Source organism: Heterocephalus glaber, unplaced genomic scaffold (assembly GCF_053883595.1).
Source record: "Heterocephalus glaber isolate CG9 unplaced genomic scaffold, H.glaber_assembly_v1.0 deba00001546, whole genome shotgun sequence".
NCBI classification, from domain to species: domain Eukaryota; kingdom Metazoa; phylum Chordata; class Mammalia; order Rodentia; family Bathyergidae; genus Heterocephalus; species Heterocephalus glaber.
The window spans coordinates 3,395,780-3,415,278 of record NW_028258339.1 but is presented as its reverse complement, the minus strand read 5'-3'; the positions used below and the strand labels follow the sequence as shown (position 1 = coordinate 3,415,278).

Sequence of the window (19,499 nt, the reverse complement as noted above, 5' to 3'; positions counted from 1 at the left end):
CCCAGCGAGACCCCACCCCTGGAGAACCCATGGCTACCTGGGTGGGATGTGACTTTGAGGGGCACGGCAGGCCAGGCCAAGTTGGTGATCAAGGAATTGAAAGCAGGGGATGAGGGCACCGCAGGTGAGTTGAGGGATTTGAGGGTGAACATATAAGGGGAAGACAAAGGAGGGTTTAGATCGGGCAAAACAGCCAACTACACCCTGTAATTATTAAAACCAACGTTAGAGCTAGGACTGCCAGGCCACACTGTCCATGAAAGGGCCTTCCTTTAACTGGGATTTCTCCCTCCTTCGGGGTTAGAAGGAAAGTGCAATTGTCTGAACTGGCTCTTTGGAGGTGCAGGTTAAACTTCCTTAATGTCTACAATAAGAACTCTTTGGGGAATACAGTAAGACTGAGGCTTTCAAGTGAGCAAAGGAGCACCGGGCTCTCGCCTGTAATCCCAGCACTAAGGCTGAGGCCACATTAAGTCAGTTCAGGGTCAGCCTGAACTACAGCGTGCACAGAACAAAACAAAAACCAAGGAGCAAAGGAGAAGAGAAGTCTAGCCATCTCCTTCTGGGCTCAGCACACAGTCTCCTTTGATTTTATTACTTTTATTAAATAGTGGGTTTCCACACATGGCTTTTTAAATAATCCAGGCAGGGGAGAAGGGATAGGAGGATACACTTTTAGCTCCCCTCCCTCTAGTACACAAGTATTTACATTTTAGCAGTTGGACAATCCTGACTCAGGAGGAGGCAGCTAAAATTTGCAAAAAGTTAGAGGAGGGGGTAGGAGAACATACAGTGAGACTTATTTCCCCTAGCCCATCCCCCCAAAACCATCCATCCCATCCTAGTCTCTGGTGGCATCAGGTGGTATCCATCTCCCATTCCTTCCTAAAATGTGGAAGTAAAGTTCTTCTCACCAGAATAAGAGCACTTGGGGTAACAGTGGGGTCCCCTCACCAAAAAAGAAAGAAAAAAGAAAGAACCCTGGGATAACCTGGGCATTACCTCCCCCAGAATAAGCAATTCTGGGTGGAGGCAGGCAGGCAGGCAGGCAGGCAGGCAGGCAGGCAAGCAGCGTGACCGAATACGGGACCCTAGGCCAGGGAAAGGGTCCTTTTGCGAAAAGAGCTGCTGGGTATTTTAAGGAAAGCACCCTTGCCCAAGTTAAGAGCATTTAAACTAAGTTCATGTGGTGGTAGGAGGAGGTGCCAGTGTAGGAGTTACAATTTGTCAAAATAAGAATCCTGGGGCTCAGAAGGGAAATAACTTCAATCAGTAACATCCTTAGTAAAACAACAAACAAAGAATCCCCCCTTCCAGAATAAAGGACCACAGGTTCTGGGAGAAAGGCTCCTTCACAGGATTAGGATGGAGACTGGGTAGACTTGGCTTGTCTTCTGACCCCTCATCCCCAATCCCTGACCTTAGTAATACTGGATTTTTGAATAACCTGTAAAACCAGGTCAACAGATGTCCATCTATCCCTGTGGCATAGCCATGGGATTCCAACCAGTGGGAGCCTGGCTAGGCCTAGGGAAGCAGGGACCAAGCCAAGGAGGTGGGATTTGCTTTGGGGGCGTTGAGAGGGGCTTCCTCAGCTGGTGTTTGCATCCAGGGGTCCAGCAGGATCTCCTCCAGTGAGGGTCGGGAAGAGGGTTTGGGCGCCAGGCACCGGCGGATTAGGGCACAGCAGTCTGTGGGTTAAGAAGCACAGGGGAGATTAATAGTTAGTAGGAATACCAGTCCCTGAGAGGGATGGAGTCAGGTGAGCTGGGTTCTGTGAGGTCCTCACCTGGGGAGAGGTGGGCAGGGAAGTGGAGCTCAGCCTCGAGAATCTCCTGGTCCCTCTCGAAGGGAATGTCTCCACACACCATGTCATAGAGGAGGATCCCCAGTGACCAGACAGTAGCCGGGAGGGCATGGTATTGGTGTCGAGAAATCCACTCTGGAGGGCTGTACACCCTTGTCCCTGCACACAAGCCTAGGATTACTTCACTCTGAGGATGCCCTCCTACCCCCACTTTCCTGAAGCATAGCACTCATCCAGAGCAAGGTCTCCTTACTGGAATAGTAGGTCTATAATTAGGAAAGCAAGGTCCCATCACCACAAAAAGTAGTTACAGCAGGCGAAGTCCCTTCAACAGAATAAAGCACTGACAAAGAACACTCAGGACAACAGATCTCACCAGAGTTAGGTGTCCAGACAGAACAAGGTTAGGGCACTGTCAGAAGATGGACTTATCAGGGGACCGGGCCTCAGAATCCCCAGTATTAGAAATCACAACTCAAAACCCCTTTGTGCCACATGCTGGTAACCACAGCACTCTTGAGGGGCTGAGGCAAGAAGAGCGTGAAGTTAAGCCCAGCCTGGGCAACTTAATGAGCCCCTATCTCAAAATAAAAGGGCTGAGAATGTAAGGTCAGTGTGAAGGCCCTAGGTTCAATCCCCATTACAAAACAAAAGACCTCATAAAGATAGCATATAGGGGGCCAGGAATTTAGCTCAGTGGTTCCACTGCCTGCCCTGCAAGCCCAAGGACCCAGAGTTCAATCCCTGATACCAAAAGATACCATGTAGGTCAAATGTTCTAAGAGAACCCACCACTGCAGCTCAAAGGTCAGGAGGCCAAGAAGATTAAAAGTTAAAAGCACTGACTGACCCCCTCCCATGAGATTTAGGAAAGCCTTACCATCAAAGTCAGTGTAGGGTTCGTCATGGAGCAGGGCACCAGAACCAAAATCAATGAGTTTGGCACAACCTCGGCGGAGGTCTATGAGGATGTTCTCATCCTTGATGTCACGATGGACAACCCCACGGGCATGGCAGTGCTGGACAGCTGCCACTACCTGGGCGAAGAAGCAGCGACTTCGGGTTTCCCCCAGGGGGCCCTTCTCTGTGATGTAGTCAAAGAGATCCTGGGCGGGCAGAGGGCGCTCGAGGACCAGCATGAAGCCCTCTGGTGTTTCAAACCAGTCAAGGAGGCGGATGACACCAGGGTGCCCACTGCCTTCACCCACCTTCCATAGCAGTGCCACTTCGAGAGGGCATGAGACTGAGTCCGACTGAGATGGAGAGGAAAGAAGGCAGATGTCAAACCGGTATCTGAGGCAAACAAGGTCAAACCATAGCCCCTCCTTTGGCCTTCTGACTGCAGACCTGAACCCACTTCCCTTCTGGATCTCAGTATTTTCAGCTTAAGAGCTCTAACTAAAACAGTCATTGGGGTGAGCAGAGAAAAGCTTACATACACCTGGTGCATAGTAGCTCAGTAAATATTTGAATAGATGGAAGTCTCTTTTTTTTTTTTTGGTACCAGGGATCAAACTCAGGACCTTGTGCTTTCGAGGTAGAAGGCGGCACCACTGAGCTAAATCCCCGGCCCTAAATGGAAGTTTCTTAACCAAAGGCCTTCTTCAGCAGAAGCACTTTTATGTAGTATGGTTTATTTTCTTCAGGGGTACATCTGAAGCACCAGCAGTGCCTGATACAGGGCAGAACTCAATTTTTGTTAAACAGGTAAGACCAGTCAGTAGAAAGGGACAGAGCATAAAATGGGTGTAGCACCGTGACTGTCATATAGTAAGTCCCTCGTTTTCATTATAGCTAAAAGTGATTAATTACTAAGGCCCTAGCAGAGTAAAAAATCAGTAAATATTATCATGTGCTATTCCGTCACTGCCACAAAGCACCTAGAACCGTTCATTCAATAACTCCAAGCACCCTGTAAGTACAACGACCACCAGAAAGAACCTTCCTGCACGAGGTGGGGCCCTCTACCGGCCACGCCGATGACTTGCACAGCCGCAGACAGGTTTTCTCAGAGATTTAAACGCCTTGACATGGCTCATGCACACCCTTCTTTCTCCTGGGTCTCACGGGCTGCGCAGGCGCAGTCTCCAAAAAAGCCCGACAGAGGGCGCGCTCAACCGTACTAACCCAGACCCACCCTGATGTCCCTTAGCTCTCTAACAGCGAAGAGAAGCAGGCAGTATCACCATGGCAACCAGTGACCTCTGCCCCTCTTTCCCCAGCAGCATGCCCTGTGGGCAGCCCCTGAAGCGGTGCTTGAAAGGAGGACTGATAGCAGAGTTGAAGGGGAGAATCCGAAGCTCTGGGGGAAATTCAGGTGAATCAGAACTGTGTCACCCCAAGAGAGTAAACGTGGGATGGTGGAAATATTCTCACCGTTATGCGGCCCAGGGAGTCACATGCCCTAGAAAAGCAAGGGGGTGCGTTCATAATCACAAATGGAGCCGACAGGTCAAGGACACCAAAGATACTCACGAGAGGGGACCAGCCCAGCACACGATTCCGAGGGATCACTTTGATGGCCACCTGAAGAAGAGGACCAAATTAAGGGGGCCATGTAGGTGACCCCCCACCCCCGGTCTCCCACTCTAGACACTGCACACCTCCGATGCCCCTCCATCTTCCAGCAATCTAGTATTCTGGTCCCCATCTCGCCACACCCCAAAACGAAGCAGGGCTTTTCCCCCTGCCTTCCAGGTGCCCAGAATCAAGTTCATCTCTCTCGCCGCCCTTAACCCTGTGCTCTCTTCTGGGCTGAGTTTTTTCCTCTCTTTACTCTTTCCTTGCAGTAGTGGGGACTGAACCCAGGGCCTCACATGCTAGTCAATCACTCTACTACTGACCTACATCCCCAACACTTTCTTAAAAAAAAAATATTTTTTTTGCGGTGTTGGAAATCGAACCCAGGGCCTTGTCTATGCTAGGCAAGTGCTCTACAACTGAGCTATATATCCTAACCCCTGAACTGCAAATTTCTTGAAAGCCCAACTCTGTACCAGGATCCTGGTCCTCAGCAGTCCACACTGAAAGCCTATGCCCAAACTCCCACAATCTGGGCCTGAAAGCCCCACATTCTCGCATATACAAACATTCATTTCTTGGATCCATGGGTCTAGAGTCCTTAAGAACTCCCCTAGTGTAATTCCCTGGACCTCCTGAATCCCTGCTCTGACCCCACATATCCACCTGGAGCCTCAAAGACACGGATGTTCACACCCCCCACCAAACCGGAGCCTGGTCGGTCCTCATGACCCTACTACTCACATTACAGGCTCCCTCTCAGATCAACCAGCATCCCAGAAACACAAGGCCCCTGTCCCCACCAAACACACCTGACCCTCCCAAGAACCTCGTTGTAGATACAGTACCTGGAGTCGATCCGTGACGCGGTGTCCTGCGAAGACAGTGCCAAAGCCCCCCTTACCCAGGAGGGGGCCGAGTCGATATTCGGCCTCGAACGCTTCCCGATCCTTGCCTCCTACGCAGGCGGAGGCGAAGAAGTCAGGGTGATGGCGTGCTGAGCCAGGCCGTGCCTTCCTCCCCCGACCCCGGACCGCCACCCACCATTACAGCCCACCCCACCAGATCACGGTAGGGGAGGCTGCGCTCACCTGGCGGCAGTGTAGGGGTCACGGGGGGCGCAGAAAGCCCCTGCAGAGGCTTGGTCAACATGGAGGAGGCGCTGCGCAGATTGAGCCCGCTGAATCCGCTGAGCCCGCAGGGCGTGGAGGCCCGGGGCAGCGCGGCTGGGGAGCCAGGGCTGGGGGGCGCCAGGGTGGAAGGCAAGGAAATTGGTGGTCCGGAAGCACCCACAGACGGCGCAGCCTTGAGACTCACCGCGCGCGCCAGCCCCAAAGCTACTGAGCTGGGGCACGCGCCTCCCGGGAGAGTCGCCCTTCGCGACGGCCCCGCCCACCTGGCTTTGATCAATAAGGACGCGGCACCTGCTGTACCCCAGCCAATCGGAGCCAGTCCTAATTTGCATACCATCCTCAATGTTTCAAGTGTCCCTTATGCAAATACAAGCCTGGCCCTTCCACGGAGGCGGGGCCTGCTTGCAAATGATGGGGGCACACAAGAAGAGGAAACTGGTTCTGGGAATCCCTTTGCAGCAATCGTTTGTTTTGGTTGTTGCGCGGGGTTGGTGGTAGTGGTGGTGGTGGGGTGTGTACACGTATACACTTAATAAAATAACTACGCAGCCTCTAGGAAGCAGGTTTGCTGCTGCCTTGAGATTAGCGCGGAGATTATGCTAGGCTGGCTTTAAGATTCCCAGCCTGGGGATAACCAGAGCTACTGTCCTACAGGCGGATGTAGGCCCTCACCTCAAAAGTGAAATCTCTCCCCTTGAACCTGACCAGTCTCCGGAGAGGAGTAACACCCTTGACCACCACCACGAGGGGCAGCCAGTCAAAGGCTAAATTCTGGCTCCAGGAGGCAATGATCTGTGGCTTTGGCAGCCTTTAACCTAAACAGGCTTAGCTAGATAAGGGTGCTGGCCCAGTTGGCAGGTGTAGAATCTACAGCCCGGGGTGGTCTTGGGGGGAGGGGCTGTGCTTCAGCGTGAGGGAGACGGCACTGAGAGCTTGGTAGAGCCTACCAGAAGTAAACAGCCTTAGGTGCTGATTTGTGAGATTTGCCTCAGGCAGACACTTCAAAGACACAGAAAAGCCGTAAGATATTTACACACAGACATATTCATGTGAACTTGTCCTGGTCACACAAGCAGACACACTGTCAGGAAAGATAATGTCGCAGAAATCACAGAAATAGAGGCAGGAACTCCAGAGATTCACATAGACCTACACTGCCATGTCATGACACAAAAATGTCCTGCCACAGTAACAAACTTGTCACACACTAACACCATCAGATACTGTCACAGAAAGCTTGTACTGTCCTAGAAATGAGGGACCCAGAGTCTCTCACAAGAACATACACAGATGCTTCAGAGACATACATGAATTGCTCAAAGGCAGGCATGAAGTGAGAGAACTCAATAGGGATTGTCACCAAAGTGGACATGGATAGACCTGGTCAGGTCACATACATCAGACATGCAGCTTTGTCACTGACACTGTCTAAAAGTAGCTACCTAGAATCTGTCACAGAAATACAATCGGACATCAATCCCAATCAGACAGAAACCACAGATGCACTGTCACAGACAAATGTGCGCAGACATGCACTTGTCTCAGACACAAACTGTCAGTCCCACACTCAATCACCATCTGACATACCTGGAAAGAAGCCCCTGTCACAAACGTGTCTGGGGACAGATACATATGAAAACTGTGGCTCATCAATGTCACACACTCGGACAACACTCAAAAAGCAAACGTATACATGTATTCTCCCTACTCATCCAGCATTACTGGAAGGTCTACCATCAGCCTACTAGGCCCTGGTGGAAGTACACATCTTACAGAGAAGTCAAGCATCACAATCCCTGCCCATGAAGTTTTATTTATTGTATAGTTATTGGGGATATTTGTAGATAGACGTGAAAATGTGAATGGGATCATACAGGGCCTCTGATGATGTCTTGAAAGACAAATAAGGTTGGTGGCCAAGGGCAGGGAAAGGGCATATTGCAGGTAGAAGCCAGGGAAATGGGACAGAGTGGCAAGAGGCAGGTAGAGTCCTAATGATACAGAAACTTGCACACTGGGATAATTAGTAATATCCACTAACATTCGTGAGTTCGGAATGTGTCAGGTACTGAGTTAACCATACATTCCCTGGAGATGCTCACAGCACACAGCCTAATGTAGCAGACACCAGTTTTGCCCCCGTAGTGCCGGTGGGACACTTGAAACTCGAGAGCCTAAGGCCACACAGTTAGAAAAGCCTGAGGTAGCTTTCAAATCAACCCTTTTAACAAAACTCAGGTGCGACCATTGTATTCCAGGCACCCTGCAGCCTGCCACACCCTCACCTACACCTGGAACACACACAGGGAACCCATATAAGGAAGGGACAGTGGGAAAACATGCTGTTTTGAGAAAACCTTGGGGGCAGCTGGCATTGGTTTTACCTCAAGGAGGGGTAAGGGAAAGAGGTGTCAGGAGGACTAGGGATACAAGAACAAAGGATTTAGCCATTTCATACTTCAGCTTCTAAAACCCAGCAGGGGAGGCTCCTCTGGTCACTTCCACCAAACTCATGTTGCTAATGAAGTGTCGGCAGTGCATTTCCAAAGCCTTTCCCCATCAGATTACCACAAGAAAGAAGCAAACACTGATAGTGAAGATGGGGGCAGGGTAGCTGGAATTCGGACAGGAAATTCAGTGTCTGCTCTCAGCCGTCAGTCCCCTGCTCCCATCTCCCCCAGCCCCCAGGAAACAGTGGGCTAGGGCAGGGGCAGAAGACAAAAGAGGGAGATTCTTTATGTTAATAGGCCCCAAAAGAGGCTTTTTTGTGGGTTTTCCTTTTGTTTTTAAGAGTCTTGCTGTGTTGTTGCCCAGGCTGGCCTGAACTCCTGGGCTCAAGTGGGCCTCTGGCCTCAGCTTCATGGATAGCTGGGACTACAGGTGCATGCGAGCATGCCTGACCAGAAGTTTAATAAGCATCAGATCACGTATGAACCCAGGGCCCCAGTCGGACCCTACTGGAAAGCATGTGCACCTCAGAGGTCAGGCCGGCCCTGTGCCTCCTCTTCCCAGAGGCCCGCCCACCACCTGGTCCCTGCCCTGGCTCCTGCCCCACACACAACAGAACTGCTCAGGAAAACTGACATTTGGTTTTATTGTGCCAAGGACATTACAGATGGATCTTGTCAACACCTGCAGGGCACGCATGCCCCATCTGCCAAGGCTCCTCCGACTCCCTACACTCCTGAGTGGCGGCCATGATCCCCCAAGCGCCCTCACCTCAAGATTCCAGACTAGTGGTGGTGGAAGCAAAAGGAATGCAGCAAGGTCAGGGTCTCATTGTCAAAAGCCAGTCTGACAACTGCCCCCCCCCCCGCTCCCCACCGACTCACATCCTAGGCCCTGTGCCCACCTCCAAGAAGCTGGAGGCCGGAAGACAGCGGTGTGCCCCTCCATGTCCCATGGCCAGCCTGCTGCCCCTAAACCAGAGATGCCACCTTCACAGAGCCAATGCTGTCTACATCATTTGATTGGTTGATTTTATAAGATAAAAGTACATTTTAATAAAGAAAAATTCAATATTGAAGGCTCAGACATTCTTGGGATACTGGGAAAAGAAATTTTTCACTTCTTCTTCCCAACTCCCTGACATAACTGTGAGGGGAGGGGCGACAAGTTGATCTGATCTCAGAAGGAAGAGCGGGCAGGAGACTTTCTTCCAAGCATCTCCTCTGGGGCTTGCCTGGCTGTCGGGTGGTCTGTGCCTGTCGCCTACCTTCGGCACCCTTGCCCGAGTCCCCTGTGGAATGCAGGGATGCTGCTGTGTGTGGGGCAACAGGGCACATCAGCTGGCGGAGAAGGGTGATTGTGGCAGCGATGGGGGAAGTACAGGGATGGGCCAGCCAGAGGACGGTGGGGCAGGGGGATGGGGAAAGGGAAAAAAGGGAAGGAGGCAAGAGGGAAGAAAGCCAAAGAAGGTGGGGTGGCACTGGAGGGCAGGAAGGGGTATTGGGGAATGGTGTCCAGTCCCCGGGTTTCCATCAACTCTTGTCTGGGGGAGGGTCTCTGTGCACTTTGTTTTTCTTCATACTGTCTAGGTATTCCTGTTGGGACACTGCCAGCACCGATGCTAGGATCTCATCATCATCCCAGTCGTTCAGACCTGCTGGGCAGGAGAGAAGAAAGAGATGTCGGGGCGCCAAGTCCCCCCACATTCACCTGTGGCTGATGCTTGCCTCTGGAGAATCCCACCCAGCCCTTCTCACTCCTCTCTCTAAAGAGAAGGCTCTCCAGGGCAAACAACCTGGGCCAGAAAAATTCTCCTAGCACCTCTGACTTTTTGAGATGGCCACAGTTTCCAGAAATCCCCGCTTGGGACTTGCTATCTTTTATTTTGGTACCGGTGATTGAACTCAGGACCTTGCGCTTGCGAGGCACGTGGCAGCATCACTGAGCTACATCCCTGACCCAGGACTTGCTATGTTTTCTAGTCCTTGCCCAACTGTCCCATCCCCAGAGGGGGCTTACCGAAGGCAGAGGGGGACATCTGCTGAATTAGGGCCCGGCACTCCAGAGCAGGGTAGAGGGACACAAGGGGGGAGGTGGCCCGGTCAGCCCCTGCTGAGAACTGACTGCTTGTACCTGGGACAGACAGACAGTCAGAGGCAGACTCAGGCTCCAGGCAGGGCCTAACCACAGCCACTCGTCCCAGGGGCGCACCACTGACCTGGTGCACAGGGTGAAGGAGGTTTGGCAAGAGCTAAGACAGTGCCTGGGGAAGGGGGCTTGATGCCCAGCTCAGCATGCAGCTCAGGGTGCTCGGGTGAAGAAGCTGAACTCCGCTGCCGTGGAGACCGGCTAGTCCACTCCTCCAGGCCACTGGAGGCTGCTGCTGTGGCCGAACTGCATGTGGCGCTGGCTTTCCGGGGCTGCCACAAGGAAGGAAAATATGGTAAAGGCCAGTGCCAGCCATGACCCTCCTGGGCCCCAGTGCCAAGTGTTCGCTCTCACCCGCTAATCCCAGCGACGACACAATGTCCATATCCACCACCATGGTTCCCACTCACATAGGGGATTGCAGGGCCCTCACAGGGCCCAATTTAAGCTCCTTAACATACCTCTTTCATCCGTGAAACCAACTGACAGGAGAGCCTATTTCTCCTCCCTTCAGTACAGACCCAGAGTCTAATTCTTTTCACCCCTCCACCACCAGTGCCACCACTATCACCTGGATTATGTGCAGCAGCCTTCTCACCAAGCCCTGCTTCCTTCCTCCATCCCAGACTCCAGTCTTGCACTCAGCACCCAGGGAGATTCTGCTAAATCCTCTGATCTGAGCCTCCCTCAGCTCAGAAACCTCTTTGTTTCCGCTATATTCCCAGTAAAACTCCTCAGCATACCCAACCCCCTAACCCACCTGGACTGGCCACCTCCCTGACTCCATGAACTATTCCGAATGCCTCCCTCTGAGCTGTGCCCGAATCACAGCAGTGTGCTTATGATTATTTTGTTTCACTCCGCAAAAATGTAATCACCACAAGGACAGTGGCTTTGGCCTGCCAGGCTCACCAACATATCCCGCTATACTGTACTTGAGTGTCCCTGGCATAGGACAACAATTTTGTGTGAGTGTGTGTGTGTGTGTGTGTGTGGTACTGGAGACTGAACCCAAGGCTACGTCTCCCATCCTTTATTTATTAGAGACTGGGTCTCACTAAGTTGCTAAGCTGTCTAGACGGTCTAGACTTGTGATCCTCTTGCCTCAGCCTCCCAGAGTACAGTGGGATTACATGCAACAAATATTTGTTGAACAAATTACTCAGCTCTGAACAACTTCTGCAATCACTCCAAACTCCTTGATTCCTCAGATGCCTGTCTTCCCTGCCCTCCCTGCCCTAACAATTCAACCTTTCTCTATGAAAAATGAATGGCCAGAGATTCCACTTCCCCAGCCAGGGTCACAGGCGCTGCTGATGGGTCTCATCTGTATCCCTCAATGGATGGGATCACCGAGGACAGTGCAGGCTGGATGTGATTTCACATTCTCAGCACAGAGCCTGGAATGCAAGGACATTCAACAAAATCTTCTCTCTGCAGCTATTCATTGCTCCCTGTGTTTCTGGCAGCAGTTGGCACTCTCACTCCGTAAGAGCTTGTTCTGTACAAGTGTTGGGTGTTCTACAGCACAATGCCAAACTAAGCCCAACTTGTTAAAAATGGGGCTGAGAGTGTCCCTCTCTCCTGGGTGTCAGGACCACTTAACTTTTCTCCCGTCCATCTGGGTGCAAAGTATGGGAAATAGTGGGTTTGTGGCCAGGCCAGTGACAGAGCCCATTACTTACCTGGCTGGGCCCACGGACCTGGCGGGCTTGTTTCTCCTGATCCCTGAGCCACTGCAGGTAGGACTCACGAGCCACCTGCTCCTCTATGGCCTCATTCGTGGCCTCCCAGTCTGTGGCCCGTTTCTTGTCTTCTAACATTTGCTGTTCAATCCATGATTCCTCTGAAGTTTTTATGGCATTCTTCATCAGGGACTGCTCTGCAAACTGCAAGGGAGCAGAGGAACAGGGATGTGGAATGACACTCTAAACCTGTCCAAGAGCCAGAATGGGTTGAGGAAGGTAGGCCCACAGAACCCGACAAAGAGACAGGAAGCCAGGTACTCTCAGCAAGCACCTTTCTTGGCAGACTGCAAATTTATCAGGGGGTGGGGGGAAACAGACTTGGGTTGTAAGACCTGTCATTTCAAATTCCTCCACTCAAGAATCCCTGACCCAATCCTAAGACAACTTTGAGCTGAGGTTAAGACCAGGGAAGCAGGGGCCCTCCAGCATCAGCATAGGCCTGACTTTCCAGAAGCCCTATCCAGCAAGGACTCAGCTTCACAGAGCCAAGGCTTTCCTCATGTATCCTCAGATGGGTCAGAGAGTAGATGACTGGAGAAGGGAGCTGTGTGAACACAGGTTGGGGGTGGGAACAGTGAAGATGTGAGGGACTGGGGAAGCTGTGGTTGCAGGAAGGAATAGGGGACAGTATGAGCATGATGTGGGAGCTAGGAATTGTAGGATATTATATGACAGTACTGTGTATCAGACTGTGAGAGAAGATTGCATTTAAAAAAATAAAACAAAATATCAGAATATAATGCACAGAGTAAGTATAAATATCACTACATAGAGATTTAGTTAATATTACTTTAATACAGACACATACCACACACAAATGCATACTGGTGTATAAAGTAATTTTCTACAGTGAAGAACAATGAAAAAAAAGGACGTAGTTGGGCGTGGCAGTACACGCCTGTAGTCTCAGCATCAGCATTCGGAGCTGAGGCAGGAGGATTACTGTGAGTTTGAGGCCAGCCTGGGCTACATAGTGAGACCGTCTCAAAAAAAAAAGTATGTAAATTTCTATTAGAACATGCCAACTAAAAAATAGGCAAACTCGGCTGGGAATGTTGTTCAATGGTAGAGCGCTTGCTTGTCTAATGTGTGAGAGGCCCTGAGTTGCATCTCTAGCACCATAAAAAAATTAGACAAACATTCTAAAACACAGAATTCAACAAAGGATACACTGATGGCAAACAGCATACGTAAAGATGTTCCCAGTCTGAGAATGTAGCTCAGTGACTGCTTAAAAAAAAAGATGCTAGGCTTGATTTCATTAGGAAATTACAAATAAAAACAATGACCTGGGCGTGGTGGCGCACACCTATAATCCCAGCATTCGGGAAGCTGAGGCAGGAGGATCCCTTTGAGTTCAAGGCCAGTCTGAACTACATGGACAGACCCCGTCTCAAAAAATAAAACAAAAAAACGCCAAAAAGCAAAAAATGACAAGATAACACTACATACCTAAAAGAATGGCTAAAATACAAAGCACTGACAAGATCAATTGCTAAAAAGGTGCAGAGCTATCACGACTCCTGTTCAATATAGTTCTGGAAAAATTAGCCACAGCAATTAGAAAAGATAAAAGGAATAGATAGGAAAGGAAGAAGTTAAACTGTCATTATTTGCTGATGATATACTTTACATAGAAGACCCAAAAAATTCAGCCAAAAGACTTCTAGACTTAATTGACAGATTCAGTAGAGTAGCTGGATATAAGGTCAACACTCAAAAAACAACAGCCTTCTTATACACAAATAGCAGACTCACTGAGAGAGAAATTAGGGAAACAATTCCTTTTACAATAGCATCCAAAAAAATGAAATATCTAGGAATCAATGTAACAAAGGAAGCAAAAGACCTCTACACTGAAAACTACAGCACTCTGAAAAAGGAGATCGAGGAGGATATAAGAAAATGGAAAGACATCCCTTGTTCCTGGGTAGGAGGAACCAATACAGTGAAAATGGCCATACTTCCAAAACTACTATATAGATTTAATGCAATGCTGATTGAAATTCCAATAATATACTTTACAGAACTAGAGAAAACAATCCAAAAATTCATTTGGAACCAGAAGAGACCTAGAATAGCAAAAGCAATTCTAGGGAACAAGAGACATGGCTGGGGGCATCACAATCTCCAACTTGAAACTATACTACAGACATACTCTGCCACCTCATCTTTGACAAAAGACCCAACCACCCTCATTGGAGGAAAGATAGCCTATTTAATAAATGGTGTTGGAAAAACTGGATTTCAACCTGCCAAAGATTAAAACTAGACCCATACCTATCACCATGCACTAAACTAAGATCGAAGTAGATTAAAGATCTAAATATTAAGACAGAAACACTAAACTTGCTGGAAGATAAGTTAGGTAGAACTCTCGAAGACATTAGCATAGGAAAAGACTTTATGAACAAAACCTCAATAGCATGGGAACTAGCACAAAGAATCAACAACTGGGATCTCATCTTATTAAAAAACTTCTGTACTGCAAGAGAAACCACCAACAGAGCTAAGAGACAACCTACAGTGTGGGGAAAATAATTTTTACCAGCTGTAGCCAGACAAAGTACTACTATCTAGAATATATAAAGAACTGAAAAAAATCAGACCCCCCCAAATTCAAAGACCCAATTCAAAAATGAGCAGCTAAAATGAAAAGACATTTCTCAGACAAAGAAGCAAAAGCAGCAAATAAATATATGAAAAAATGTTCAACATCACTGGTCATTTGAGAGATGCAGATGAAAACAACACTGAGATTCCACCTCACCCCAGAAAGAATGGCAGCTATCAAGAAATCAACCAATAACAAATGCTGGTGGGGGTGTGGGGAGAAAGGAACCCTTCTTCATTGTTGGTGGTTGCAGACTGGTGCAACCAGTGTGGAAATCAGTATGGAGATACTTCAAAGAACTAGGGCTAGAGGCCCCATTTGACCCAGCTATTCCCCTGCTGGAGATCTTCCCAAAAGAATTAAAAGAATCATACCACGGTGATATATGTGCACCCATATTTATAGCAGCATAGTTTGTAATAGCTAAAGCTTGGAAACAGCCCAAGTGCCCATCAACTGGAAACTTTATAAAGATGTGGGTTTTTTTTATAAAATGGAGTACTACTCAGCTATAAAGAGCAAGAAACTAGAGACATTTATAGCTAAATGGATGCATATTTTTTTACCCTTTTATTGTAACTTTTTAGGTGTACAACATAATGACATTCATCATTGGAGATATGCACCTTTACATACTCTCTTGGTTAAATGGATGCATATTGAGGCCATACTCTTAAGTGAAATAAATAGGACACACATGTGTAAATACCGAATAGTTTCTCTAGTGTGAGAAACTGAAAGTGTAAATAAGGATTAAAAGGATTAATAATAATTGATACTTTGAAATAGGAAAAGGTCCAAAGGGATGGTGGGAGGGGAAGGGGAAAGGAAAGAAAGGAAAGGAAAAATTATGAGAAAAGAAAAAAAATGGAAACGAAGTCTATGTAAATAGGGAAGGGTGGAGGGGTGAAGGGCACACAGGTAATGGGGAAAAAAATAAGAATCAAGATACATCATGTAGAGGTACAAGCTCCCAATGATAAATGTAAACATATTGTATACCTAAAATGTACCAATAAAAGAATTTAAGGAAAAAATAAATAAAAATAAAAAGGTGCAGAGCAACAGGAATTTTTATTTACTGTATTAGGGTGAGGGTGCAACTCTGGACAACCACTTTGACAGATTGGCAGTTTCTTATAAATCAAAACATGGTCTTCAAATCCAGCAATCTCTCACCTAGATATTTACACAACTGATCTAAAAACTTATGTCCACACAAAAACCTGCACACAGCAGTTGACAGAGGCTTTATTCCTAATCATCAAAAGCTGAAATCAACCAAGAATGTCTTTCAATAGGTAAATGGTTAAACAAACTGGTGCCTCAGTAAATGGAACAGTAAGTGATAAGAGAGAATCAAGCTAACAAGGCATGAAAACACATGGAGGAGCCTTTAATGCATCCTGCTAAATGAAGGCAGTTTGAAAAGAGTTCACACTGTATGATTCCAATTATATCATATTCTGAAAAAAAAGGCAAAACCACCAAGTCAATAAACAAATCAGTGGTTGCAGGAGGAGGGAGGAAGGGAGAGAGAACATATGGAGTTCAGGAAATTTTAAGGTTGGTGAAAGGATTCTGAATGATCCTGTAATGGTGGATACATGATGTTGTTATGCACTTGTAAAAACCCATGGAACTTTACAAAACAAAGACTGAACCTTAATGCACGCTGTTTTTTTAAAAAAAGACCATTAAGAGGTGGAGATCCCTCCTTGGAAAGCAGACTGACAAAAGACTCTAAATGAATTATAAATGTATGCAAGAACTTCAGGTAGGGGGTTTGGAGACTTAAATCACTTTGGAAATGAATGGAATCTGTAACACTAAAGGCAAAAGGCAAAAGAACTGTGCATATCACTGTGCTCTAGGGGGTATGGATTAATGAGTCTGCCCTAGCTTTGCAAGTAGCAGCAGCTGAGTAAATGCACGCTGGGGTGGTGCAGCCAGGTTTCTTACCAGGGCGTGGGAATTTACTGATGAACACCAGAAGGCTAGAATGATGCACATGGTAAAGGTTTTGAGTTGGTTATATACAGAAATTTCTATAGATACGTGTTTACACACAGTTTAGTACACACATATAAAACTCTTTGCTCTCTGTTAGCTGAGAGGGTCTAGAAACAAGAACAACGTAGTAGCATGCAAACAGCATACTCAGCACCTAGATCTTAGTCTCAAATAACCTTCTCTAATAAAAGGCTCCAGAGCTCCTTGGAAAAATGGTTGATTGTAGGAGTAAGAAAGAAATACACAAGGTGAACCTGGAACACCTTGTAGTACTGAAAAATAAGGATATGCTTTAAAAAAAATGTTGCTAACAGGGGCTTGAAGGTATAGCTAGCTCTGTGCTAGAGCACTTGGCAGGCAGGCATAAGGCCCTGGGTTTGATCCCTAGTACTGTGGGGAAAAAAAGTTGGAACAATCTGAGCAAGAAATAAAAGCAAGATGGGATTATAACCCAAAGTGTAAAATGAACATGCTGAAGTGACAGTGACATAAGTGAATGAGTGAATACATTAATAAATGGGAGATGAGACACCAATCTCCCTTGCAGAACAATTCCAAATAATCTGCATAGATATTATGCCCCAAGTGTGAGTTCCTTCCATACAGTACAGTATGGAAAAGGTGGGACGGAATAACTTTAAAATGAAGAAAACTGACAAACACTATTGCTGCTAGGTGATCAAGGACATCAACTGTCATAATCACATTCCCACTATTGTTCTTTTTTGTTTTTCTTTTTTGAGACAGGGTTTCACTCTGTAATTCAGACTGGCCTTGAACTCACTATGTAGCCATGCTGGCCTCGAACTCGTGGTGATCCTCCTGTCTCAGCCTCTGGAGTGCTGGGATTACAGGCCCGCACCACCACGTCCAGGTTGTACTCCTGATATAATGTAATGAAAATGTCACTTCTGTGATCTTCCTCCCCAAACCCACATTCCCAGTGTACTCATAAGATCACTGGACAAGGACACAGTGTTTGCTGTTGCATGGTCGCCACCCTCATGCTGTAGGGTGCACTTCTTTTCCTTTTACTTGGCCCAAACTTGCTCCACAGAGCCTGCTTCTTTCCCTACCTTTAAATAAACTGTGCTACAGTTAAAAAAAAAATCGACAAATTCTAAAATAGGAGTTTCCCACAATACACTTGAACAGTACTCCTTCAAAATGTCAAGGTCCTCAAAACAAGGAAAGTGTGAGAAACTATAACAGAAAAGGAGGCTCACTGACTTCAGTTAATAATAATGTATCAATATTGGTTTATATATTGTAACAAAGTACTAGAGTCATCTGAGATGTTAATAATAGCTAAATTGTGCAGGGGGGGGAGGGGACTAGATGTGAACTCTGTATTCTCTTCTCAATTGTTCTGTAAATCTAAAACTGCTCTAAATTAAATTTATTAATCAGAAAAACTCAAAACATTCAAATTTTTAAATCAGGGAGGGCTAGGGATTTAGCTCAGTGGTTTCGCCGCCTGCTGTGCAAGGGCAAGGACCTGGGTTAGATCCCCGGTACCAAAAAAAAAATGTTAAAAAAAAATTAATCCAGGAAAGTCATGGACGAATCTTAAATCCATAAAGTGAAAAAATCTAAAAAACTACAGACATACTGTATAATTACAATTATATGACATTCTAGGAAAGGCTAAACTATAGTCTGTAAACAGATCAAAAAGAAAAATAAGGAGCCCGGCATGGTGGTGCACACCTGTAATCCCAACACTCGGGAGGCTGAGGCAGGAGGATCCCCAAGAGTTTGAGGGCAACCTGAGCTACACAGTGAGTTCAAGACCAGCCTGAACTACACAGTGAGACCCTGTCTCAAACTGCCCCATTCAAAAGAAAAAAAAAAAAAAAAAGGAAATTCTGACAAACTGTCCCGGACAAGGAGTCAAAGAGGATAAAACAAACTGTAAGGTGGCATTCTGGATAGGAGTCTAGAACAGAAAAATGTCATCAGATAACTTAATTAGACGTGGTCTTTAGTTAACACTATATTGATACCGTTCACTAATTATGACAAATGTATTCTGCTAGTATGTTAATCATATTGGGGCATATGGAAACAGTAATATTCACATAATAATTCTGTAAATCGAAAACTTCTAAAATTAAGTTTATTAAAAAAGAAAACAAAAACCCCCCTACGTTGGAGAATGTGTTAGTAGTGTTAGGGTGTTTCCTAAAATGAGGCAGGAGCACTTTCTGTTTGTTGGAAGTGAAACCTGACTAGAAGACCTCAATATCTTCCCCAGCTGACTACTAGTGATGAGAGACACACAGGGTAGAAAGAGAATCAACCAGCATGACGTGGTAAAATGCACCACGACCTTCTGACACCTACGAGGCTCCCAGGGCTGGTGGAAAGTGTTTTTTTTGCATTAGCCAAGCTGTAGCCTGGAGTGCTCATAGAATGCACCCTAAGGTCCACAGCTAGTCCAAGTCTCTGATCCTAGCTGTTTATAGGTGCTGGGAGGAAGATTTAGGTAGACCAGGACATCCAGCCTGATCCCTGGCTTAATGTCCCCAAACAGGACTCCATATCCTAAAATGCCAGCCCTCAATAGGCACGAAAGACACCGGAGCCAACTCATGGGCAAGCCAACTGAGACCACAGAGTGAGCCCTAAGCAATGATCTATGATAACTCCCTAATTTTGTTTGGTTTTGAGACAGGGTCTCACTATACAGTTCAAGCTAGCCTTGAACTCACTATGTAGTCCAGGCTGGCCTGGGATTTGCAGCAATCCTCCTGCCTCAGCTTCCTGAGTGCTGGGATTACAGGTGTATGTCACCATGCCCAGCAAAGTCCCTAGATGGTTTTGTCCATATCCAGCAGCCATCTTGGGCACAGGGACCCACTTACCCCCGGTTTGAATGATGGCAGGCCCAGCCCCACACCAATGGTGGCCTTGTTAGGATTCACCACTGAATTGTAGTGGATATTCCGATGATAGCTGACACGGATGGGTTCATCCTCATTTTGATGGATCCCATGGAATGTGTTGATAGGTTCTGCAGAGAAAGAGAAGGAGGGAGCATCCACAGGGGGCCGGGTGTGGCAGGA

General features: G+C 47.3%; 2 protein-coding genes and 1 long non-coding RNA gene across 12 annotated transcripts in view; 1 reads left to right on the top strand and 2 right to left on the bottom strand.

Moving 5' to 3' along the window:
* Window positions 1-584: 584 nt before the first annotated feature.
* Window positions 585-5,805, bottom strand: Pim2 (Pim-2 proto-oncogene, serine/threonine kinase). 2 transcript variants are annotated; one of them, XM_004871968.3, is made up of 6 exons: window positions 5,419-5,712; window positions 5,176-5,285; window positions 4,283-4,333; window positions 2,688-3,060; window positions 1,790-1,966; window positions 585-1,691 (listed from the first exon to the last, which is right to left on the bottom strand). In XM_004871968.3, exons 1-6 carry the CDS (start codon window positions 5,477-5,479, stop codon window positions 1,528-1,530), a joined length of 936 nt encoding a protein of 311 aa, XP_004872025.1. In that variant the 5' UTR covers window positions 5,480-5,712; the 3' UTR covers window positions 585-1,527. The 2 variants fall into 2 exon arrangements, with proteins under 2 accessions (XP_004872025.1, XP_012923648.2); XM_013068194.3 differs by lacking the exon at window positions 1,790-1,966 and having other exon boundaries at window positions 5,419-5,805.
* On the top strand, window positions 3,060-9,352 carry LOC110347125 (uncharacterized). Its single transcript, XR_015442401.1, has 2 exons — window positions 3,060-3,514; window positions 4,030-9,352. It is a non-coding gene; the product is annotated as an uncharacterized LOC110347125 (long non-coding RNA).
* Window positions 8,536-19,499, bottom strand: part of Otud5 (OTU deubiquitinase 5) — a 33,071-nt gene continuing 22,107 nt past the window's right edge. Inside the window, exons 5-12 of one of the 9 annotated variants that reach the window (XR_015442400.1) lie at window positions 19,299-19,447; window positions 17,216-17,314; window positions 11,742-11,945; window positions 10,127-10,328; window positions 9,928-10,041; window positions 9,491-9,565; window positions 8,813-9,199; window positions 8,536-8,693 (exon numbers count right to left, since the gene is read on the bottom strand). Coding sequence is in view for 8 of the 9 variants with exons in the window: in XM_021250018.2 (XP_021105677.1) it covers window positions 8,976-9,199; window positions 9,491-9,565; window positions 9,928-10,041; window positions 10,127-10,328; window positions 11,742-11,945; window positions 17,216-17,314; window positions 19,299-19,447 (1,067 nt within the window). In the remaining variant the exon portion in view is untranslated. Of the gene's footprint in view, window positions 9,566-9,927; window positions 10,042-10,126; window positions 10,329-11,741; window positions 11,946-17,215; window positions 17,315-19,298; window positions 19,448-19,499 lie in introns of all 9 variants that reach the window. The other 8 variants (XM_021250018.2, XM_087189737.1, XM_087189739.1 and 5 more) reach the window with 8 other exon arrangements.

What these genes read in the sequence shown, in the direction of transcription:
- Pim2 (XM_013068194.3), bottom strand. Translation starts at nt 5,797, where the DNA reads ATGGTATGCAAATTAGGACTGGCTCCGATTGGCTGGGGTACAGCAGGT. An exon ending in GCGTCACGGATCGACTCCAG is followed by an intron (nt 4,334 to 5,175) that starts GTACTGTATCTA and finishes CCTCTTCTTCAG; the next exon opens with GTGGCCATCAAAGTGATCCC. An exon ending in ACCCTACACTGACTTTGATG is followed by an intron (nt 1,692 to 2,687) that starts GTAAGGCTTTCC and finishes CTTAACCCACAG; the next exon opens with ACTGCTGTGCCCTAATCCGC.